At 44.4% G+C, this 16880-nt stretch overlaps 1 protein-coding gene across 10 annotated transcripts in view; it reads left to right on the forward strand.

Annotated features, from left to right (window-relative positions):
- The window catches only part of NIN (ninein), a 144027-nt gene that overhangs the window by 27731 nt on the left and 99416 nt on the right, over positions 1 to 16880 (forward strand). For 2 of the 10 annotated variants that reach the window (XM_088839712.1, XM_088839713.1), the window contains exons 1-2: positions 11944 to 12582; positions 16296 to 16499. In XM_088839712.1, coding sequence (XP_088695838.1) covers positions 12427 to 12582; positions 16296 to 16499 — 360 coding nt within the window. In that variant the 5' untranslated portion in view covers positions 11944 to 12426. Of the gene's footprint in view, positions 1 to 6887; positions 7039 to 7496; positions 7550 to 11938; positions 12583 to 16295; positions 16500 to 16880 lie in introns of those variants that run through there. The other 8 variants (XM_055435409.2, XM_055435410.2, XM_088839716.1 and 5 more) reach the window with 8 other exon arrangements.

Genomic DNA, 16880 nt, shown 5'->3' on the forward strand with positions numbered 1-16880 from the left:
CTCCCTCACACACACACACACACACACACACACACACACACACACATACACTTTGCTCTGTGACCAGATACACATAAACAGGCACTCATTTTTTTCCCTGCTGGTTTCTAGTCCCCCGATCCCCTTTTATTTGTACTTTGAGGGATCCAGAAGTAGATTGCATGATGTGGTGGGGGGAAGCAATAGAAAACTTCTCAATAATACAGAAATCAGACAAAGTGCTTTTTGTTAAAGCTTTGAGCATGGCATCTGGACATCTCATCATAATCCCAAAACCTCATCTCCAAGATGGCATTTTTTTTTTTTTTTTCAGATTGAAATATGACTCCTTGAACTCACTGCCATAAGATTTATCATCACATTGACCTCAGTATTCTGGTGTGAAGAGGTCTAGATTATGTTTTTAGAGAACCATGCACATTTGGTCCAAATTGAAAACAAAATGCAAATCAAAGATTTATGTTGCTTTTGGTAATGAAGGATCTCATTGCTCTCTCATCAATCCAGTTGCAAAAGATGCCCTCATTATTTGGTTTACTCCCAAATGTTCTCATTTTTGGAAGCGACACTCTTCCTTTTGGTCTTATTTTCTGTATTTGAAATGGTCATTTTCCCTGCATTCAGCTTTGACTTGGTTCCAAATATAAAAACACTGCAAAATGTGCAGAGTGGAAGACAAAAGTCACCCAGTTGTTTCAAAGCCTTTGAGATTAATCTTGGAAAACAACATAGCTCCTTGGGATGCCGGCAGGAGCTGATGTGGGCAGGATGAAGGCTGGAGGATGGAGTTCTCCCCTCCCACTCCTCCCTGGAGGACAGGCACACAGAGCAGTGATTACCTTCTGGGCTCCAGCCCTCCCTCTCAGAGTCCCCTGCAGGTGTAGGTACAGCTGAGCAGAAAACAGATAGGTGGTGGGGCAGGTGTTAACAAATGGCCTACAAGGCTGTCATCTCTAAGTGTTAGAATAGGGCGCACTAAGCTATTTTCTTCTGAAATTTTGTTTTTTAAAATACTTTTAGGCATTCAAAGGTTTTAGAGGGTGGTAGTTTTTAAGAATATTTTAAAACTGTGTTTCATTCCAAGAAGGTGGTTTGCATCACCCATGAACCTGCATAGGAGGGCAAGTGTGGGTGTGGATGTGCCCAGCCCAGGGGACTGATACATGATCTTGAGCAAATCACCAAGCTCTCCTGAACACAGGCTCCTCATCATAACGAGGTGTTGGGTGGGATGAATAAGATCCCTCTTCTTGTTCTAACATTGCACTCCCTGGAACAGCAACCACCAGCCATAGGCAGCTAGTCTGAGTGGAGACGAGCTTCAAAATACACACTAGATTTCAGACTTAGTACAGCCACTTATGTAAATCATATCAGTCATAATTTTTATATTGACTACATGTTAAAATGATAATATTGAGTGTATATTGAGCTAAATAAAATATAAAATTTTTACTTGCTAATTTTTACTTTAAAAAATATGACTACTAGAAATTTTTGAATTACACATGTAGCTCACCTTCTTTCAACAGAACTGTTTTATTTAAAAACTATTTTTTTTAATGTTTCTGGATTCTCATTTCTTTTGTGTGTGCCTCAAATTTAGAAAACTTAAAGTACTCTTGCTTGGGGGAAAATGTTATATCATTTTCCATTCAAAGGTCTCTTTAAAGAAAGAAAAAAAGGTAGAGATTTCATGTCATGATGACTGAATGTTTAAGAGAGTGTGAGGTGAAGGAATACCAATGGTTCTTAAATTAGAATTTTAATCTCTTCCACTTTGAAGGAAACTGTGTCAGTCTTCAGACCTTACATCTTTAGAACAGTAGAATATTTTCAGATCCCAGACACATGAAAAAAGGTATTTTTCAAAAGTGAAGACCAGCCTCCCTACCCCACCATGCACACACAGGAGACATCTCTTCTCCACATGAGGTCCTAGTATTTGGAAAGCACCTCAAAGTTTAATCTGTGGGCTCCCTAGGCTATATGTTCAATAACTCCTTCCTTCTGTGCATGAACTGCTGGGTCAAACAAAGAACAGTGGACAGAGACAGAGCATTAAACATGTCTTCGAACTGATAATCTGGGCAGAAAGAGTAGCAGAGGGGAGCCGCAGAGGCACTCACGAGCACAGTGGGAGGAGGGTCGCTTGTCTGGAGACAGTGAGGATACATACATTTGTGCGGATCAAGTAGGGCCTTGAATATCAGGAAGATCTAGGACTTGATGTGAAAGGCAATGGGCTGAATGACTTGATAGAAGACATGTTTTAGGGAAATCACTGCTCTCTTCTCTGTTATGCTATATACATCTGTGTCCCCAACTCTCGGACCTGACTAGAATCCAGTACCATCTCACAGAGTTCCCTCTCTCCTGTGTGCAGAGTTTTGCCTCCCCAAGGCACAGTCACACATTCCTCAAGGGTAAGGACCGAGGCTGAGGTTTCTTTTGAACACTTCTTGACTCCCAGGAAAGTAGTAGACATGGAATAGCTGTTTAATGCTTGCTTTTAAAAAATAATCTTTACAATAGCCAGGACATGGACGCAACCTAGATGTCCACTGACAAATGAATGGATAAAGAAGTTGTGATACATATATACATGCAATGGAATATTACTCAGCCACAAAAAGGAACGAATTTGAGTCATTTAAACTGAAGGGGATGCACCTAGAGCCCATTATACAGAGTGAAGAAAGTAAACAAAAACAAATGTATATTCACGCATGTATATGGAATCTAGAAAAATGGTCCTAATGAACTTATCTGCAGGGCAGCAGTGGAAACACAGACATAGAGAACAGATCTGTGGACACAGTGGGGAAGGACAGTGTGGGATGAATTGGGAGAGTAACACTGAAGCGAATACATTACCATATGTAAAAATAGATAAGTAATGGGAAGTTGCCTTATAACACAGGCAGCTCAACAGAGTCCTCTGTGACAGCTTAGAGGGGTGGGACGGGTAGGGTGGGGTGGCAGGAAGGCTCAAGAGAGGAGGGGTATATGTATACTTCTGGCTGATTCACATTGTTGTATGGCAGAAACACAACAACACAACATTGTAAAGCAGTTGTCCTCCAATTAAAAATAAGTTATTTTTGCTGAATGAGGGAAGATAAAAAGAACATCCTAATTCCTAATGTACAAACTAGGAAATGTAAATGTAAATCTGTGCTTTCTTTAGGGCACAAATGGGCACAGATGTAAATCTGTTTGCTTTCTCTTTCCCATCCTTCTTCTGTGTATCTCTTGTTTCTTGCTGGCATATTCTTGGGTTCTTACCATCAATATTTTGTCATGCAAACTTGTGGTCTTTGACTTGTAAGTCTGGAACCCAGATTTTCCCCTTCCTCCTTTCACCACCCATTTCCTTAGGCCTTTGGGGAGAGGGTGATGTCCTTTTCACCCAGACAGTCCCTGGGTTGGATTATTACTGATAATCTGCTTTATGTACTTGGCCCTCCCTGATGCAGCTGTACTGCTTACACAAACACTGTCCTGATTAGTTCAAACCATCAGAGAAATAAGAAAGATACTAAGCATAGAAGGAGCTGGGAGTTACCACAGAGTGACAGGAGAGTTTTAGTTTAGGGTTTTTGTTTGTTTTTTACTATTCTGCAATTATGAAATAACATAAAGTCAACTATGACTTTGAGGGAGAGTACATAGTCTGGTTAGAGCTGTAGCCTTTCCTTAATCAGTAAAGGATAACTGCAGATTCCAAGACATTTACGAAGTTTGAATCTCCCACCCCCACTCCCTCTTTTAATTAACTTCTGTTATCTTGACTCTAATCATTACAGAGTTACTGCAGGAAGACACAAAGAATAACTTTCTTTTCCCTGGACTATTTTTTAGTTAACTTTTTACAGCTTTTTAACAATCTAAGAAAGCCAATCCAGTACTGGAAAATGTAGCAGAAAGCCATTGGGAAGTGTTGACTACAAAAACTTTAAGGATGCTAGGTCCTTGAACAAGGCTCTTCTTAAAGTGAGAGCTGATATCAGTGGCAGATAAACTGCAAGAGATAAGGAATGTGGTTTGTGAAGGGTATTAACTCTGGGTAAACATTTACATTTCTTTTAATTTTTTTTTCTCTTACATTGCATATAGAGTTGATGCTTGGCCACTCTTTCTGCTGTTATCTTTATTTTTTGTTTAACAGAGAAAAACTCAAGTGATAGCTTCTAAGAATTCCCTGCTTTCTTCCAGTGACTCAGTCTGGACCAAGACTAACCTTTCACCCTGTGCAACCTAAATTGCAGGCACATTGTGTTAAATGATCTTCATTGGCAGGATTGTTATTGCAAAGCTACACCATGAAGTAGCCATGCTGCACACTTTCCCTTTTTGTAGCGAAGCTGGAAATTGTGTGTAATTTTCAGCATTAACTCTACTCCATTTACTCCCCTCGTGAAAGAGTATATTGCGGTTTTGAAATGACACAATCCCCGCCAATTCTGAGTTTTCTCCATAGGGAACATCTCTTCAACCCCAAGAATCACTGCTGGAAATGAATGACAGTCTCATCCTTAAGGATTCTTGCAAGTTAAAAAGTGGTGCCTGGGGGGAAAAAAAAGTGATGCCTGGGGAGAGAACTTGTATGGTGAGACTCTCATGGCACAAACTAGATGAAACAAGAAAAAAAAATCTTTTTAAAATCTTATTTTATCACATAGTTGATTTATAATGTTGTGTTAATTTCTGCTGTAGAGCAAAGAGATTCAGCTATACATACACATATATATATATGTTACATATGTATATATATTTTTTCATATTTTTTTTCCATTATGGTTTATCACAGGATATTTAATATAGTTCCATGTGCTATACTTAGGACCTTGTTGTGTATCCATCCTATATATATTAGTTTGCATCTGTTAATCCCAAACTCCCAATCCTTCCCTCATCCACTCACTTTCCCCTTGGCAACCACTAGTCTGTTCTCTATGCCTGTGAGGTTGTTTCATAGATATGTTCATTTGTGTCTTATTTTAGATTCCACATATAAATGATATTATATGGTATTTGTCTTTCTCTTTCGGACTTCACTTAGTATGATAATCCCTAGGTCCATTCATGTTGCTGCAAATGGCATTATTTCATTCTGGAAAAAAACCAAAAATCTCTTCATTCTTACCTTCTAGGATTGTTGGCTGTTTTAGTCCCCAGTGAACATATTCTCTTATTTATAACATGACATTTATGTAAAGATTCTGGTAACAGGTTAGCTCTTCTCGTAACAAACAGTGTGTATGTATGTTGTGTAATTATTACTGAACTGAACAACCATGCATAAAGTATATGAGTGTGTGTGTGTGCATGTTTGCCCGAGACTATTAAAGAATGGGGAGACAGCAGCATGAACCTCTTCTTTTTCTTATTCTCCATGTGCATGTGTTGAGGGAATAGCATTTGGTTTCTAAAATAAAGCTGATTGCATAAAACAAACAAACCCCAAGCTTTATTTTCAGTTATCTGTCAATTCATATTAAGTTGTAAGAAATAATACAGAGAGGTTCCTTGTAGACCTTTTCCCCAATTCTCCCCAAAGATAACATTTTGCATAATTGTAATATGTCACAATCTGGAAAATATTATCAAAACAATCCTAGGGTCTTATTCAAATGCTACCAGTTTTATGCTCACTTGTTCCTGTGAGTGTATATTTAGTTCTGTGCAATTTTGTCACAAATGTGATCTGCTTTTGAATCCTAGCTGTGCCAACTAGCTGTGTGATCCTGAGCAAGCTCCTTAACTTCTCCGAGGCCTGGTTTCCTTATTTGCAAATGGATGGAATAACGTTTGGCTCCTAAAGGTGTGCTGTGAAGATTAGATAAAATCATTCCTGTCAAGTTTCCAGCACACTGGATTCTCAGAAAAGGCTAGTTTCTTCCTGTCTACCCCTTGTTCTTTCAGTAGCAAGGGAATATTCTTCAGTTTCCAGCAGAAATAACCAGGCTGGTGGGTTATATTAAATCAGGCGGCTCCTTCTTCAAGAGCAACGTATTTATCTCTGCAGCCCAGAGAGAAAAGTGGTGTCACCTCCGGCCCACAGCCAGCGCCTCTAGGCCCGGGCCGGAGTCGAGTTTGCCTCCAGATCAGAAGTGTAGAGATGCGGGAAGTTAGAAGTAGAGACTCTGGGGGAGCCCGTGAAGTAAGGGTAGGAGGGAGGAGGCTGTAAACACCGAGCAATCACAGGCCTGAGAATTTCCGACTCCAAGGAGTGTCCTTCCGCTGTGGCTAGTGACAGAGGTTTGGATGTAGCCACCGAAGGACATGGTGGGCAGGTGCGGAAGCCAGTCTAGACTGGAAGGAGGGTCGCACTCACTGGATAGGGTTCAGGGTCAAGCCTGGAGTTCTTCAGCCTCCCGGGACCCTCTTCCAATGACCGCCAATGGGCGCTCGAGGGCCGAGAAATCCAAGGCCGCCTGGGGCAAAAGAGGCACCTGAAGCTCCATCTCACGGTCCCACGGGCTGGAGGCGGGCCCTTTCCCCGACCCGGAGACTTTGCTGGCCGGGTGTCCTCGGCACGGAGGGGTGTGTGCACGAGTTTCTGGAAGGAAGGAAGGGGCAGACGGTCGACTTCAGGTCGCTGACCTCCCCCACCCGCGTCCCAGCAAGCCCCGGACTTTCCGAGTTCAGATCTCCGCGGCGACCGCCCGAGCGGTCGGGACCGAGCCCCTCCGGGCTTCGGCCACACGAGGAGCAGTCCCCGTGGAGGGAGGGTGGGGGACTGACTCCGACAGGGCCGGGCGGCGCCCAGCGCTCCTCCCTCGGCGGCCCCAGCTGCGCGGGCCGCGGAGGAGGAGTCGCGCCCGGGCCGGCGTCGCCCTGGCTCCTCCTCCCCGCGCGGGCCTGGCCCTTCCTCCTCGCCGTCCAAGGCTTCGGGTGGCCGCGGCGGAGCCGGGAGCCGAGCGCGCTGGGTGCGGCCGTCCAGCTGCCACCGCCGCCGCCGCCTCCGAGTCCCGAGTGCCCCCGCGGCCATGGTGCCCGCGGCGGCGCCGGGCGCCTGAGCTCCGCGACGCGGTAAGCGCGCAGCCCGCTCCCGGGGACCCCGGTCCCGCGGCCTGGGGGTGCTTGGAGGCCTCGTGCTGCCCCCGCGCCGTCGGCGAGGCCCTGCGCGCCCGGGTAGCCCCGGCATCGGGACAGGCTGCGGCCGGGTGGTGGCTGTCGGCAGCGAGGAAGCGGTGGCCAGGCGGCCGGCTCGGACCCGGGCGTCCGCGGAGACCCGGGCGGGGAGGGCGCGGCGTGGGAGGCGGAGGAGGGGCGGGTCCCGGAGCGCGGGCGGCGGGCGGGGAGGATGCGCGCCGCAGTCCCCGGGAGCCGCGCTTTTGTGAGTGCGGGCCCCTTACATATGGAAATGACGCTCGCGCTGGTGCCCATTCGCGTCCTTTTGAAGGACGCCCGCCCGGAACCCCGGCGCCGGCTGCGAAGTATTGTCCGGCTTCTGGAGCCCTAACAAAGCGTCCCTCCCCGCTTTGCAGAGCACTGGAGGCAGCGGCCGGCTGTGCGGGCGCAACGGAGAGACCGACAGAAGGTAAGCGAGGACGGCGGGGGCCGAGGGAGCTGCTGCTTGGAGACGCAATGGGGTGCCCGAGGTGTCCGGGGGTAGCGATGGGCAGGCGGGTCGGGGGCGCATCTGCATCACGAGTTGCGGGGCACCTGGGCGGCGCACCCGCGCTCCGCCCTCACCTCGCCCTCCGCCGGCACCGCAGCTCCGCCGGGGCTGGGCTCCTCCGCACCCCGCAGGGTCCCCGCCCGCACCGCCGGCTGAAAGCGGCTGCTGTGTGCAGGTCCAGGACCGGACTTGAATCCTGGAGGGAGCAGAAAGGGTGGTGGTTCTGTTGGCTTGTGCCACCCAGGCGGCACTGTGACTGAGAAATTGAAGGGAAACCTGCCTGGGGGGCCCCGAGGTGTCAGTCTAGGCTGAGTCGCGGAGAGCCGTTTAGTGAAGCGGGAACTTTACAAGGTGTGAGTGATCGGTGTTTAGAGAAAGACTTCCCGGTGCGACTGTTAAGAAAACGGGAACAAAGTGACGCTTGGTTTATTGCCTGAAACCCTTGACCGCCATACCCACGGAATAAAGTGTGGAGTGTAGCCGGAGAAGCTTCCAGGGTTCCAGAGGGTGGGCTTCTGCAGCTGCCAAACAGGTCCCTGACAAAAGGACAAGGCTGATGGAGACAGTTTACTGCTGAAAGCTCTTTCTGTGGAGTTGAAAGAGAGAGAGATAGGAAGGGGCGATTTCCCAGCCTCAACCCTGACAAACCCAGGCTTAAGTAAATGAAATGGGAGCTGGAAAGATTGTGCTACCGTGTACCTTGTTTCTAGACAGCTTAGTATTATGGGATCTTCTGCTTTCTTTACGTGACTGGGGCAGATCCGTCCCTGGTGTTGAGGAACTCCTGACATAAGCTTGTCATAGAAATTAACTCCTGGATTTGTGAAATCAAAATGAATCACCGTCATTGTCTGTTAATTGAGGTGATAGCTTTCTTAGGATTAGAATCCCAATAAAGTCCACAGAGGCACTCAGGCTAAGCTTCTGAGACCAGGGAGGGTTCTCAATCCAGACCCCTAAAATATATTAACATAAATTTATATGTTTACTTGTTTGCTGAGGCTTGACAGTCTGCAAGGACATGTTTGTTTGTTTCGGTGTCAGTTTAATTTTGAGTCTTTTTTGGTGGCTAGCTTGTTGGTAATTGACCTGAAATATTGGCAGGTTTTCTTCTGGAGTTGAAGAGGGCTGTGAAAATTCCCAGACTGTTTGTAACAGTGACATGACAAGCTGGCTGACAAAACGGTTTATTGTGGTCTCCTCAGCTGTTGTCAGTGTCCTCAGAGAGGTGAAGTGAACTGCTGGGGAGTTTCTTGGCAGATTTGTTTATTTTCAGCTGGTCTCTGGTGATTCCTTAGAGGAAAGCATTCTGAATTGCAGTGTAGATAAAGGGTAGGAGTCACAGATGTTCCAAATGGGTTGGACATCAGCAAAGGTATTGATTGCCAAGGCAGGAAGAGGCTTTATAGGGGGCCATCACAGGCATGGTCTTTGTGGTCAAATGTCAGGATCAGTCATTTTTATAGGCACTTGCTCAGAATGCCATGGGTATCTTTTTTTCTTGTTCTTTTTTCATTTTATATATGTGATGAGCCTTAATATCAAAAGATGTTAACTGTCACAGAGGCGGAGAATAGGGCTCCAATGAATTTTGAACAGCCAGTCTTAATAGGCAACATTTTTATCATAAGTCAAATGTTGTTCAAATAAATTGTTTTATGTCACTGCAAATGACTTTCTAAACTAACATTTCACCAATCTTGATGCTTCTGTTTTATGTTGATAATGAAAATACATTTTATCAGTCTTATATTGATAAAGGGTTGGCACATTTAGTCAGAGCATTTTAGAACGATTCAAACAGCCTGCAGCCTTTTCAGGAGGTTTATTTTTATAGATGTCAATTCATTTGTAAGCCAATAAATTATGTGGTTTGAATTCTGGCTATTGAACTTACATCTGTTGGGCAGGGGCTTGTGGAGAGATTTACTGAAGCTTGCAAGATATTTTTGTCCTATTCACAAATAAAATATAAATTTGAAAGATGGGAATATGCGAGTGAGCAACTTTATTTGAAATCAGGACACTTTTTTATTGCAGCTCATATCAGCAATTAACCATTTGTTCAAGCATTTAGATGGAAAAATTACAAACTATTTATGATCTAATGCTCACTTAAAAAACAAAGCTAGGAAAATATTATTTATAGATATGAGAAGACAAGAACAAAATGACGCTATACTCCAGGGAGCCATAGTCAGAGCTGCAGACATTCTAAATTAAGTAAAAGTGGCTCAAGGAGTGAAAGTTGTTATAAGCTATCTCTTTTGGGAGAGTAACAAACATGAACTTCTGTTTTCTACTTCTGAAATTTTACTTAGCAGTTGATTACAGGTTATTGAAACTACTCTGTGCCAGGCTAATGATTTTATTCCTCCAGCCATCCTGAGTTAAGACTTGATTGGGTAATCCACCTACCTATTAGGTTTAACAAAAGCTTGGGTTTGTTACCTCATTTCAGGAAAGTAAAACACTAAAGCCTGTTATGTTTTAGAATAAATGCTAGTAGGATACCCTTAAATTTTTTTAAGTTGTAGTTAGCAAAGTTTGTTATTTTCTTTCAAATTTAATGTGATTTTTTTCCACTGTGGTGACATTTAAGTTTTTGTGTTTTATTTTTGCGTTCCGATTTTATTCTTGCTGATTCTCTTGTGCTTTTAGTATCCAGCTAGAAGTGAGGTGCTATCAGAGCTGAGAGGAGACTCTCTGACAGTAATCGGTTTGATGAGCAGCAGTTTTTGGCAGAAATATTCTACATCAACAGATAAATGGGGGATGGGGGTGCATTGCTTTTTCTGCTAAACTTAAATTTATTCTTGTCACTGTGTCATTTTATGCTGAAATTGGTCCAAAATGGAAATCTTTGCAACAAATTAAAGTGTTTGCAGAAAAGAGTGAAGAAAAAGAAACATTCTAGTTTGACCATTGGTATTGTGAGGCTCTGACATGGCAAACAGTGAAAGCAAAAGGCATGAATGAAAAGCTTAGCCAAAGCAGAGCTGGTCACTAAGTGACCACAAATTAGTCACTTAGTGGTCACTGCCTGGGCTATGGACCCCCAACAGCTATGTCTGAACACACATCCAAAAGCATCTATTATGATACTCAGGGAAAGCTGCTGAGCCAAGAGGGCCTTCCAGACATTCCTTATAGCTGTTCAGCTGCTGAACCATCTGGAGGTGAAATAAAAGGCCTGGGCTAGGGACTCTGGCATTGTGCTCATTTATTATTTGGTTTTCTCTTGCCAGACTTTGTCCCCGTTTCACTCCTTTTGGCCAGAGCAGATATTCCCTTTGGCTGGTCTGCCATTCTTGCAAGCTCCTTTCTATACCTTGGATGTTGGAAAGTTCACAAGTTCACGGATCTACTTCATGCTGGCCTTATATTAGGGACTTCATTGTCCCAGCCGTGCCTCCACCTCACTGTTTTCCAGTCCCAGACGGCACTGTGATTTCATCAGCTGGGGTTGCCGAGGGGAGCACAGTGACAGCCATCTCTGATGGACATCCTGTCAGGGACAGCACATCCTGGCAGCCTTGTTTTGAGTTCTTTGGAAGGAAAATGCTCTGAATCATTCTCATTTTGGATGGTTGTTGGGTGGTAAATGTTAAGATTAATGGCTTGGCGCATCTGCCTCTTATTTAACCATCCCTGGTTGGAACTCCAAAATATTACCCACACTGGCTGTTTAATTCTAAAGGTGTCATAAAGGTTTCTGGCAATTTGATGAAAAGGTATATGGTAGAGGTCCAGGCTTGTGGCAGGCTTTATAAAACTGAAATTGTCCTTGGAAATTTGAGGGATGATTTATTACTCAAAACCCAACTTTCTTCATCTCTAAGTAAGATTCCTGTCACTGGTGAGTGTCAGCTGGGCTCTCACTCTGGAAAGCACTGAATTACACAGATTAGACATACTTAAGTATTAACAATTACCTGTTTCTGGACTACTCCCGTTATTGAAGACACAGGACTCTTAGTGAACATTTTGTGTAAAAATGTATTTCTTCTTTGCCATAAATCCCAAAGCTACTTAAGAAAATAGAGAATGCTTATTCTGTGCATCCTTAGAGCCTCATAGGCTACATGGTTGGTATTGTTCAGTCGCTAAATTATGCCTGACTCTCTGTGATCCCTTGGACTGCAGTATGCCAGGCTTCACTATCTCCCAGAGTTTGCTCAGATTCATATCCATTGAGTTGGTGATGCTGTCTAACCCATAGTTATTCAATAAATGAATCAAAGGATGTAGGGAGGAAGGAACCCCATTCCTCCTCATTCCAGTTTGGAGGAGTTTGTAGCCACCAGGTATTACATGATGGTTTCTAGTGCTTGGTACCCTACAGCTGGTTAATATATAAAAGTGGAGATGGGGGATTTGTCAATGATACTGTACCAGAGGTCCCATTCATGTGTTCTATGTGCATGTGTAAGGTTGACAGATAGTATAATTTTAGAGTTATACCAGAGTCCAAGTCCTGGGCCCATGGCCATTTTTAGTGTTAAATCATCAGACAAGTAGCTTAACTTTGCCTGGCCCCAGTTTCTACATATTAAATGAGAATATGATGTCTACTTTAAAGAATTAGGAGGATTAAATGAGATCATTTATGTGAAGTACTCAGCATGGGCTAGACTTAAATTCTCAGAAGTTAAAAAGAAAAACAAAAAATCTTCTGAGCTCTCTCAACTATAGTTCAGCCTTTCTGCTTTTGTTTAACATTAAATTTATCAATAATCTGCCTTTGAAGATTGAGGAAGCCCTGAACATTACCTACTGCTTTACTGTTTAGTAATATGATATTGCTTATATGCATAATACGCCCCCCCCACCTGTTCTTGCTTTCTAGGGTATTCCACAGCTCCTGTTTTGATTTTTGGAAGGCAGGACTATGGCCGGTTGATGTATATAAGTTACCCCTCTTCAGTTTACCTCTTCTTTGTAAATTGCAGGTATTTTCTTGGTTATTTTCTCAATTACCCTCTTGTACCAGTTTCCTCTGGGATTAGCTGCTCTTGCTTGCCATATTTAATACTCAAAACAACCTTCCAGCTGGGTATTATTATTCTCATTCTCTAGACAAGGCAACTTGGGAAAGTATTTTAGTACAGATTTTCCTCCAAAATCATATCCTGTAACAACAACAAAATGCAGCTGAAGTTTGTGAATCCTTAATTACTAACTTGTAGAATCAAACTTAAGATGGTCTCCATGGCGCAGTTTGACAATGAGTGCTTGCCTTCAACTTATGCTTGGTTATGTCTTCTTGTGGAAGAAATAGGTGTTTCAAAGTCTTCGTATGCTTATTTCTATAATGTTCATTCAGGGTAAGTTTCCTTGCAAGGTATCTCTTATACTAACTCCATGACGTTTACTGAGTCCCTGGTATGAAGAATAGACTGTACTAAGCATTGAGAAGCTAGAAAAGAAACTGAAATCCTGGACCTTGCCGTTAAAGAAATTTCTGCCAAATGAGGAGAAAAATAATTCTTGCACATGAAATAACTGATGAACATTTGGGGAATAATATCAACCAGTAAAAACGCCTTTTGTGCCAGAAGAGTACTGACAACTTGTCACCATATGTAACATCTTTTGGATGTTTCCATATGATCATTTGTTCTGCAGGGGTGGGGCTGTTTTTCCTGTTAAGTCAAAAGAATGTTTTACTGAGCACAGTTCTTGGGAAGGAGGGAGATGAAATAAAGAGATAAAAAAGGAAAATTGCTATGAGATGAAAGGTTTGAATTAGTGAAAATCCAGTGACCTTGTAAAGAGCAGGATGTGATAGTTTATCAGGTTCAAAGCCATGAATAAGATTGAGACTTCTCAGTACAGTGTGAGGTGTGTTTTCTTTTTAAATTGAAGTACAAATGAGTTTATTTACAAAACAGAAACAGACTTACAGACTAGAAAACAAATATGGTTACAGTTGCCAATGGGTGAATAAACTCAGATACACAAAACTGTTGTGATTTTTATGGTCCTCTTTCATTGTTTTAGATGGACAAGTTTCCACCCCTTAAAAGTAATTTTTAAAAGGGGAAGTGTTAGGGTTCTTTCACTTTTGCATTTTAAAAAAATATGCAAAATCAGGAAGAAGCAGAATAGTCTAACTTTTATGAAGTTGATCAGATTCTAGCCTAGGGACTTCCCTAGCAGTTCAGTGGTTAAGACTCCACACTTCCACTGCAGGGCTCTTGGGTTCGATCCCTGCTTGGGGAACTGAGATCCCACGTGCCACGGGAACTAGCCCCTTGACTATAGAAAGCAGCACCTTAAAAAAAAAAAGTATATCTTGCCAATATAATTTTTCCTAGGATAAAAAAGATGACCAAAAAAATTAAAAATAAGTTTAAAAAAATTCTAGCCCAGAGGACTGTAAAACTCAGAGACTAAGTCTGAGAGCTGTGACAACCTTGAAAATCCCAGAACATCTTGGGGATTCTCAACAGATCTTAGTTGATGATGAGGTGGGCAGACGCTAAGTGAATTTCATTAGCCAAGCCTTGGCATTGTCTAAATTCCTAACTTTTGTGCTCAGTTGTGTCCAACTCTCTTGCAGCCCCATGGACTGTAGTCTGGAAGGCTCCTCTGTCCATGGGATTTTCCAGGCAAGAATACTGGAGTGGGTTATAGCTTTGCCTAACACCTTGGTTGTTCCTTTCTGGTGTTTTGATGTTTATGTCACACTCTCAAGTTATTTTGTAAACATTTGCGTGGTGATTAGTTAAGCCAACAGACCAGCCCTGGGAAGGCAGCCAGAGCTAGCAGCACCATAATAGAGAAACTGATAATTAGGAGAGGAGACCTTGGAGACCAGGAGCCTGGAGCAGAGCATTACCTCTGTCCCTTTAATGAGCAGCCCAGCTGTTTGATCCATCTTCTGAGTTCACTCGGTTCTGCTGAGACCCTTGGGATGGTTGTTCGCTCTGTGTTAGCTTGTCATGTTTTGAACAGTTGTCTGAGGAAAGAAGACAACCCAGCCAAGAGCAGCACTGATGTGTTCTGGAGGGCTTGTTTATTTTCAGGTCTGGCTATGTGCAACATCTTAATGTGTGTGGTCCCGTGATTGTAAAGATCTGCCCTATAACATCACCTCTGAGTTACAGTTTTCTGATCCAGGACTTGGTTTACTTAAATGTGTGCTTTTAAAAGTAGAATATTGGTGTGCCAGGGGCTAGCAGAGGAGAAATGGAGGGTTACTGGGGAGTGAGTGCAGAGTTTCAGTCATGCAAGACGGAAAAGTTTTAGAGAGCTGCTGTATAACAGTGCATATATAATGAACAATACAGTACCGCACACTCAAAATTCTGTTAATAGGGTGGATTCCATGTTATCTTTTTTATCCCAAGAAAAATTATATTGGCAAGATAAATACTTTATTTATTTATTTTTTTAGGGTGCTGGTTTTCATAGTCAAGGGGCTAATGCTGCAAGTTGCGTCTGAGATGGCTGAGGTCACCCTCTCAAGGGTATATATATCTGTCGTGTTTGGCTTCCATTGCATCATGGTGAAGGTACCTTCAGATGCAAATGTTTCAGGCTTTCATTGGAAATCCCAACACAATAGAAGTGAATGATTATGCAAACGAAAACCAAGTTTCATTCTTCAACTGGAAGGGACATAGAATTTTACAGTATATATTTTAACAAAAATGATTCTGAGAGTTATTGATAACTGTGTTTTCATGAATCCTGTGAAAGATGGAAAAATGGAAAGGCTGGAGTTGGGGTGGGTCAGAGAGATGGAAGACCTCTTCACCAGGAGTACAGAGGTGAGATGGTCTAGATCGTAGAGGGTCCTAAGATTCTGCATGATTCACATGTGGTCTGTGGTTCTTTCAAATCTCACTGTCTTTCTAAAAGACTGAAGTGGTGTTTTCCTCTTTCTCTGGGCAACTAGGCCTTACCTAAAGCTCCCTGGGGCTAAAACAAGCTTCAGGGAATACTCTTCCTGTCACACCTCACATAATTGCAGCAGTGAAGTTAATTGAGTTGCCATTTTTTGAGGAACTTGTGTAAGAGGCATTTGGACTCATGTAAACAGGGGTGGTTTTATATCAGACATGTTCACCCAGTGCCTCTTTGCTGCAGCCCTCTGGTCTGACTACAAAGAGGGGCAGCTAGGCTGAATGGAAAGAAATGAAACACTTTGGCAGATTGCGACATCAGGCAGGTCTTCTGGAGCTTGCTGTATTGCATGGACGCTCTGGTCCCGCAGTCTGTTGTCACTAACAGTCACTTCATTTGGAAGGACTGGATGGCAGGAGTGGCTTTTCACCTTCTCTGAGTCCTGATCACTCTCAATCTAGAGTGTGACACACTGGCTGCCTGCCTGAGGCTGGGCAGGAGAGAAAGGCGCCTTTCTGCCCAGGAGACTCCCTCCTTCTGGTGACCCTTACCCCGCCAGGACCCGACCTTGTGGGTCTGCACCTGGTGTGAGTGTCTGCGGGAGCTCCCCTGGCCTGGACTGGGTCCTGGAGGCCCCAAGGCTTCACTGGGAGGTGTGCAGTGTTACCGCCCTCCCCTGCTGACCCTCACAAGGCCCCGATGGACCAGAACGAGGGGCCCGGACACACCCAGCGTTCCCAAGGGGCGGGCATGCGGAGGGGCGGCGGGACTCCGGCGCTGTCACGACCCTCCGTGTCTCTGTCCCGCGCAGGTGAGCGCTGCGGGCGATGGGATGGATGAGGCAGAGCAGGACCAGCATGAGGCCCGACTCAAGGAGCTGTTTGACAGTTTTGACACCACGGGCACCGGGTCCCTGGGACAGGAGGAACTCACCGACCTCTGCCACATGTTGAGCTTGGAGGAGGTGGCCCCAGTGCTGCAGGAGACGCTGCTTCAGGACAACCTCCTGGGCCGGGTAAGGCCCGCGGAGAGGCGGGCGGTGGGAAGTGGGTGCGGTTTCGGGGGGCGGGGCGGGGAATGGCGCAAACCACAGGCGCTGCAACTTGTTTCTAACCTTCTGGCCTAGAGTGCTCTCAGCGGCTAACCTGATAAGCAGCGGGGGGCGGGAGGTGGGGAATGTATGTGAGCGACACAGCAGTGCAGTTTGCTGCCGTGACCAGGGGCTGCTTTAATTTGTGCTCTGGAGTGAAAGTGTACATGAAGCATCTTAGATGAGAAAAGGGAAAGATACCGAGGATGTTTTCCAACTCTTCATGGCGCATTTTGTGGACTCCACACTCATCAAGGGAGGGGGCTGAGATTTCCATTGATGAAGGAAGGTACAGTGAGAAAACTG

Source organism: Moschus berezovskii, chromosome 9, assembly GCF_049115385.1.
Source record: "Moschus berezovskii isolate FMDL1 chromosome 9, NW_MosBer_1.0, whole genome shotgun sequence".
Taxonomy (NCBI): domain Eukaryota; kingdom Metazoa; phylum Chordata; class Mammalia; order Artiodactyla; family Moschidae; genus Moschus; species Moschus berezovskii.